Source organism: Arachis ipaensis, chromosome B03, assembly GCF_000816755.2.
Source record: "Arachis ipaensis cultivar K30076 chromosome B03, Araip1.1, whole genome shotgun sequence".
Classification (NCBI taxonomy): domain Eukaryota; kingdom Viridiplantae; phylum Streptophyta; class Magnoliopsida; order Fabales; family Fabaceae; genus Arachis; species Arachis ipaensis.
Genome location: NC_029787.2, coordinates 31,632,852 through 31,641,048, shown reverse-complemented (window position 1 = coordinate 31,641,048; position 8,197 = coordinate 31,632,852). Strand labels below are relative to the sequence as shown.

The 8,197-nt window shown below is 33.5% G+C and overlaps 1 protein-coding gene across 1 annotated transcript; it reads right to left on the bottom strand.

The window, feature by feature from the left end:
* LOC107630227 (probable protein phosphatase 2C 39) lies at positions 2,091-7,357 on the bottom strand. Its single transcript, XM_016333311.2, has 5 exons — positions 7,224-7,357; positions 5,767-6,012; positions 5,142-5,418; positions 3,870-4,024; positions 2,091-2,506 (listed from the first exon to the last, which is right to left on the bottom strand). The coding sequence occupies exons 1-5, from the start codon at positions 7,254-7,256 to the stop codon at positions 2,369-2,371; spliced, it is 849 nt and encodes a 282-aa protein (XP_016188797.1). The 5' UTR covers positions 7,257-7,357; the 3' UTR covers positions 2,091-2,368.

Sequence of the window (8,197 nt, the reverse complement as noted above, 5' to 3'; positions counted from 1 at the left end):
TGGGATTAGATTTCTTTGAGTTGGGATACGATTTAATTGTTCATACACTCACCTCCCAAAATGCTCTAACTAATCTAGTGTGTCGTGTCCTTTATTATTAAAGGTAGAATTTTCATACATGATTTAAGTTGTTTACCTTTTCATGGATTAGGCATTATCTTAGGATTGGATTTATCAAAATATCATGTCTTTCTTAATTGTTTCGAAAGAACTGTTATTATTCTATTTGAGGGCGTGCATGTTGGACCAATTGTATCCCGTGTTTTTTATCTAAGTTTTGTGAGAGTTACCCCTAGAGGGAGAGATTGTGAGGGTTACATCCTATTAGCAGCTAGCCCAAACGGTAATGAACCAAGCTTAGAACGAATCCGAGTAGTGAGAGTTTCCTGACATTTTTTTGAAAGACATTCCTGAGTTCCCTCCTCTGCAAGAGATAGAATTTAACATTGATTTGGTACCAAGAGCTGGATCAATTTCTATAACACCTTACCAGATGTCACCATTGGAGTTAGTAGAATTGAAAAAGCAGTTGGACGAGTCGTTGGAAAAGAAGTTAATTTGTCTGAGTGCATCACCGGGGAGAACACCGGTATTGCTTGTAAATAGAGCGCCGGTCTTTGTATGATCTCATATGCCCTTTGGTGTAATTGTATATTGAAAGAATTACAGAATTTCTAATTATTTTTCTCATTATGCAGGCCTACTGACAAAAAGGCATAGTGGCGGCTGAATAGGATGTCAAACCTAATTCTATTTCTTTAGACATTTGATAAAACATAATACCACACAACCACTATTTTTGTCAAATTTTAAAGTGCCACAACAACGTGTCAAAATTTTATAGTTAAACTAACGGAACAATAGGAGTTAGGAGTGTTCAAATTCAAACCGATCCAAATTAAACTGTTCATCCAATTTAATTCAAACTGAAAACCGATTAAAATCACACTAATTCGGATTTGATTGGATTCTATTTTTTGCAAACCGCTTAATTGGATCGGATTTTGGATCTACTTTTCATAACGGATCCAATCCAAATCTAAACCGCACAATGTGCTATAATATTATTATATTTATAATTATACTTATAACATGTTCAATTTGTTATACATTTTTCTATTATTCATGTATTATTATTATTTAATAAATATTTTATGTTCAAAATGTTATTTATTTATTTATTTTAACTAACCTATAATTTTATTTCTATTGTTATGTTATCGTTGGCTTTTTAAGATATTGTTAAAGACTTGTCATGTCATTGTTGATTACTTAAAATTTGATGTTGAGACTTGTTATATGTATTTAATTTTTTTAATTTACAAAACCGTAAATTCAATCCAATTCAAACCGCTTGAAATTGGATCAGATCATATTGGATTTTTTTTTTTAAAGTCATCCAATCCAAACCACACCGCAAGTAAAATTAGTGTTCGGATGGATGAATTTTTTACTCAAAACCGATCTAAACCGCACCGCGAACACCCCTTAGGAATCATCTTATATTATACTTAATGGATGAGGAATTTTCTTAAGAGTGTCCAAGTGTCAAGACTCAAGATAGAATTAGACATTAAGTGGTTTTTCCCACCATTTTGGATCCCTTTATATGGCCAGTGTTGTTCATGTCATTTGGTGATGATGTGGATGGATAAAACTAAGATTATAGATTGTTGCGTTTTTCTTTGTCAAATTGTTGATAAATTGCAAAAATCTCCTTCTCCTGTAAGATAACAGGTAGATCAAATCATATTGAATTGGCCAAAATACCGTTTACTTCGTTAAAATTCAGAAAGTAAAAGATATGTTTTTTGCCTAATGTAAAGAATTTCATGTCAGAAGACATGTTAAAGGATAAAGAAGTAATATTTAAACCACTTTATAAATATACCATCCTCTTATATTATAAAAAAATTATCTTCAGTAACTTTCTATCACACTTTTCTTTCACTTTTAGTATAAAAAGTAAAAAATATAAAATAAAAATATATTTAAATATAGTGTATATAACATTTCTGAAAAAGATCACACAACAATAGATCAGATGATCTTATTGGCTTAGATGGTTGTACCAAACGGAGAAGGGGAGGTAGTCAAATAGTTATTTGCAAGAGTTTTGGATTTTGATCACAAGCACAATCCAAAACTAATGATTTACAGTTTTACACAATGTTACATCAAACAATATGTCTATTCCAATTGGTTTAGATAAATACGTTTCGAACGAAAGCAGGTAAATAAAGTCGCACACTGAATTCCTTAGAGGCTACTAATTGATACAATGCCTTATCAATATACTAAATTATTGTTATATATTTTACATTTCCAGAGTTTGTACATTAATAAAATACACAAATGAGTTCTGCGATCACTGAAATCTCACAACAACACAAGAGATATCATCTGAGCTTTTCCTGTTAACTGCTGCTTCAGTAAGGTGTTTTGCTGCAGACCGAGCATCTTTTATGTCTTTGATAGCATCAACTGCTTCTTGATTTGACATTACCTAAAATCAAATCGAATAAATGTGTCATTAGTAAATTAATGTTCGTGTGTATTGAGTGTATCCACCATTAGTATATCTGCGTCTAAGATAGAGGGCAGCTCTTTATCCCTCAACTATCTGCACTTTCCACACACACATTTAGAGAGTAAAGTACCGAAACTGACCATGAAAGATTATGACATTGACAAATCTAACTATGAAAGAATTAAAACCACCTTGTACTCATAAAAAATGGATTCCGATTAACAAAATTACCCAAACCCTAAAACACTATTCAAAATTTCTAAATTACCCCTCCTAACATAATTTAATCATTTCAAACTCAAATCCTACTCCACCCCTAATCTCTAACTCTTCGTCACCACTACTGTTCAACATTCACTGGTTATGCTCTTCCCTTAATGTGCTTTCATTCACCCATTATTGAATTAGCATTGCACCGCTACTCAAGTTTTTTCACCAAAAAAGGAAGGAGAAAAAAAAGGGCTCCGTTTCTTACACAATGAAGAATCAATCTTCCTTTTCGTTTTCCCTTTGTTTGAGGGTTCATTAATTGGACTAAAAAACTGCAGCAATGCTTCTTTCCTGGAACTGGACACCTTCTTAACACATCTCAGAGCTTTTTGTTTCTCAAAATCCAACACTTGTGTATTTAATGACCTTTTACATCTGCTACAATTCTCTTACCTCAATTAAACGGTACTCTTCTTGGTTTGGAGGAAGATTAGAATTTGGGGATAAATAGAATAGGTTAAAAAGGGTATTTTGGGAATTTGAATATTTTTTAGGATTCAGCTAGCTTTGTCAACCAAAGTCCGTCTTTTATGGATGCAAGTTAATTTTAGTTCTTTTATTGCCAGATTTGCCAGCGTCATAATCTTTCATAGTCAGTTTTGGTACTTTACTCCACTTTAAATTTTTTGTTTTATCTTTTTTTTGGTGACAAATTTTTTGTTTTATCTAGTAAAATTTAAAAGTTCCCAATTTTATTTCATACAGTTAGTTTGTTCTAATAATTGCAGATGTATTAAATCGTCAAGTTTTAACATGTCAAATTAGCACTTAACCAAACAAACTGATGACAGGAACTAAATTAAACAATTTTCAAATTTTAATAGACTAACAACAAAAAAAATTAATGGTAAAAAAAGCTTTTCTTTTAATAGGAAAACAACATAAATGCAGCATAAATGTTTGATATATCTTACAAAATGGAACTATGTAATGATCAACATAAATGCGGGATCAATGAGAAAATGCACATTTAGACAAAATTCGATAGTCAATTTGCACCTCATTTTGTGTGTGCGTGTTTAAAAAGGAATTAATCGGCAGAAAAATCGTATGGTATATGTAATCTGACCTTCCATAAACCATCACTGGCTAATATGATAAACTCTGCACCATCACCTATGAGCTCCACTGTCACATATGGATCAGAGCTCAAGTGTTTCTTCAGGCTTTTGTCACCGAATGCCCTCGACACTGCCAATTGCCCATCAACCCGTGGAACATCCCCTGAATTCATCACAAAAAAAGGTTGTATCTTCTGGAACGAAATTTATCATGTTCTAAGTGAAAAACTTAAAGTCAATATCAATAAAAAATCAGACTAAATACTTAAAAATATGTGCTTACTCAGCTACAAGTTCTGAAGTTTCTTCCCTTTTTTTTGATTAACCAGAGTTGAAGTATTTTTTGTGTCAAATTTTCAAAAAAGTAATTTATTAACACTTTATGTAACTTAAATAAAAAACTGAAATATGAATTTAATTAGAGGCTACATTGTTTAGCTTTTCTGAAAAAGCTGAAAATTGATATCTTTTATTATTTTTTAAGAAAAATTTATTTTGAGAAATTCATTCAGAATGTGACAACTGAAAACTATTGTTTCTCCCCAGTAAAAAAAATTAGAGAAAAGGACAAATTAGTCCCTGACCTTTTAACCCGAGGACATTTTCGTCCCTGAGCATTGGAAAATACATTTAAATCCCTAACGTTCCTAAAAATCAGACCGATCAGTCCCTTCGTCCGTGAGCCACCGTCAGACCGGACGGAAAATGCTGACCTGGCTCCCCCTATGCTTACCTGGCTCAACGGCGTTCCAGCGTGGCACGTTAGTGGGATGGAGGATTTGAAAACAGGACACATAAGTCCTTGTCACTCAAAGTCAGCCAAACTCCACTGGCCCACAACCACCTCAAGTCGTACAAGGAACAAGTGCATCAGCTACCCAGGGGACATTGTGGTACGACGTCGTTTTGAGTGACAGGGACTTATGTGTCCTGTTTTCAAATCCTCCATCCCACTAACGTGCCACGCTGGAACGCCGTTGAGCCAGGTAAGCATAGGGGGAGCCAGGTCAGCATTTTCCGTCCGGTCTGATGGTGGCTCACGGACGAAGGGACTGATCGGTCTGATTTTTAGGAACGTCAGGGATTTAAATGTATTTTCCAATGCTCAGGGACGAAAATGTCCTCGGGTTAAAAGGTTAGGGATTAATTTGTCCTTTTCTCAAAAAATTACTTTTTGCGAGGAAAAACAACAAACGCACCCCAAATTTTTTTAACTGCAACACTTGGAACTCAGATCAAGGAAAACCTGAAGTAGTAGATTAAATTTTTAACTGTCATACCTGGGAAGTTAGAAACGAAACCACCTCTGTTCTTGATGTCCTCCCATTCTGTGTTTGGTTCATGATCCACAGATAGTTGTTTGGCCTTGCCATTCACCGATAAGACAGCCCGAGAGTCCCCAATGTTAGCCACTATTAGCTTCTGACAATTAATCAATATTGCTGTAACAGCAGTTGAACCCCCTCTGCCCAATTCACCTGATTTCTCCAAAATAGTAGAATCAGTTACACTATAGGCTCTCTTCACAGCATTAGCAGCGTCTGTCCAGAAGTCAGGCTACACGAAACAAAAAAAGGGGGATGAGTTGACCAGAAAGAGGTTATATGTTATTTTGGGTATGTAGCACTTCTGTTCAATTAAACAAAACAAAAGGAGGAAGAAAATGAAGATAGACAATGTCGAAGTCCTAGAAGCAAATTATCAATAGCTTTTTTATTATTTTGTTTTGACAAGAGTATGAATTAAATTCTCATCAGGCATAGTAATCAAATTCAATTAACTTGTGCTGGCATTGCTAAATTTTAAATTTAATTCAGGTTCCACAGATATGCAAATATGCCTGAAAATTTGAATGCAGTTTATGATTAGCAGAAAGTAGAATATGGATCAGGCAATGAGATTTACCTCATTTATGATGTTATCGAACAAATGAGACCGCAAGTAATCAGGTACACTGTGACCAGAGTGGCCATCAAATATTGCAAACAAACCCAACTCATTATTTTCGACTTGCTTAAATTGAGCAACAAGATAGTCTTCCATAGCATGATCTGATCTTCCCTTTACCAAATGGAAGCCATGAGTTATGTTCTTAGACATCTTGCTCTTTCCTTTCCCTGAATCAGGATCTGATGACCCCAACACTTTTTCCTGCAATAATAAACAAAGTAGGAGAAATCTTATGAACTCGTCTACTCCATAAACATAAACTTCCCTAAATAAAGTATAGCTACAGGCATCAAGCTTTCAAGGAATTCAAAAATAAAGAAGAAAATCTACTTGGATTTTATTACAGGAATCACATAAATGCTAAACAGATTGAGCTTCTCATTAATGACAACACAAGTGAAGTACAAACTACTACAATAAACTTACAACCAACAGAAACTAACTCCTCCTAATCACCTAGCAGAGATGCATAATTAATTCAACTAACTTACCTAACTCTCATTAACAGAATCTATCACTCGTCATACTGGAATGGATTTTCATATAAAACCTTGTTTTGCAAGGAACAACGATTGCAGTTGTAATCCATTATTATAACCTTATTTTGCTATCAGTCAAATTTTACTTCTTGGCGTTACATACTGATCATAAATTTCGTTTTAATTTGTCGTCAAAAGTGCATCATAGAGCTGGCGCATTGGATATCAATGGCAATCCAATCTTTCAAAAGGGATATAATGGACTTTTTGTCCATTTGTTCTCTGCCTCTAATGTGAACAAGCGATACAGGTCAAGAAACTGGATGTTGAACCCGTGATTCATTCACAATCCGAGGTTAGCAATGAAGGACGATGTGCATTTAATTCTGAACGTTGTTGGCCACACAAAAGGATTGATACCAGTAACTTACTAATTAATCAATCAATTTTATCACTGTCCATATATCATTGTTCATACCGGCAATGTGTTCTGTTTCAACTAGAAAGCAACTTTCGCGAAAAAAATGGAACAAAAATAGTAGTAAATAATAATAAAAAGATAAAATCAATCTCCCCTAAAACAAAAAGAAATAGCAACATATCTACTTTCCCATAGATCTGAGGTACTAGTCAATGTAGAAAGAACAGGTAAACACATAAGCATTAGACGGCAATCGCAACAGCAACAAAAGAAAAGAAAAGAAAAGAAAAAGAAAGTGTTAGGCCTAAAGAAATTAAGCAATACGTGTTAGCCAAACATAAATTTAAGCAATACCTAATAACGTAAAGTCCATAGAACATGACTGAAAAAGGATCAACATGAGAACAAAAAGAAAAAGAAGTAAAATAAAAACCTACGTAAATAAATAAATTAGTAAATCATGTTGTAAACAAAGTAAAGAAAAACAAGGGATAGGTTAATGAAGTGAGTACCTTCATCTTGTGGAGGATTTCTCTGCCAGTCATGGCTGAGTGCCTTGAGTTGAGGGTTTATATAAGGGCTATGTGGACGTGGATATGATCACGCAAAAATTAATTATTATTGTTGTTATTATTTATGTGAAACGAAGAATAGTAGCGAGACGGGTGTGAGGGGTAAGATGATGAGGATCATTGGCGCGTTGACACGACTTTTTTGCTGCTAACTTCCCAACGCTATCATCGCTTACAACGCGATCTTTACTCAGACGCGTTCGCGCCACCAATTATCGTTGCTCTTTACTTCTCTCACGTGTCCCCACTATTGTCTACTTTTTCAGGTTTTCTGGATTTAGGAGAATCAACATTTCGGCATCAAAAGACTGTAAAGTGTAAAGACCAAAATTTTCACGATTTGATTTTGAGTAAACATCAAAATTGATTATTACAGAATTTTAAATAGGATATTTTCGTTTTGATAGATTTTTATTACCTTAAAAATGGACAGAAATGCTAAACGGTAAAGGTTTTCTTTTTTTGTTGTGATATAGATGTGTATGGGCAACTCAAGTTTTTAATAGTGCAATATTCATGTTATCAAGAGCAATTATATTAAATAAAAGTTGAAAATAAAGACTCCAAATAGGAGCATAATCTGAGATAATATACACAATAATAACAATATTTTTTTTATACATTTGTTAATATTTTTCTCTTTTTTTAGTTATTACATATATTAAATAAATATATAAATTATTTTAATTATATTGAGATAATTATATTAGTATATATTAATATTAGAGTCTTTTATTTACATTTTTATTTTATATTTATTATCTCTTCTTTATTTATTTATTTTACAACACGTTATCAGCACAAGACTCTGATCAAAAGTTAGGAAGACTTAAAAAATGGCAAGGATATATAATAAAAATATTTGTCTTGCAGTGCAAGTTCGCATACCATTCTCAAAAGCATAGTTATCAAAA

Coding starts and splice junctions, on each gene's coding strand:
- LOC107630227 (XM_016333311.2), bottom strand. CDS start 7,256: ATGACTGGCAGAGAAATCCTCCACAAGATGAAG. Junction 6,013..7,223: donor AAATCCTCCACAAGATGAAG/GTACTCACTTCA, acceptor TTATTATTGCAG/GAAAAAGTGTTGGGGTCATC. Junction 5,419..5,766: donor TCGATAACATCATAAATGAG/GTAAATCTCATT, acceptor TGTTTCGTGTAG/CCTGACTTCTGGACAGACGC.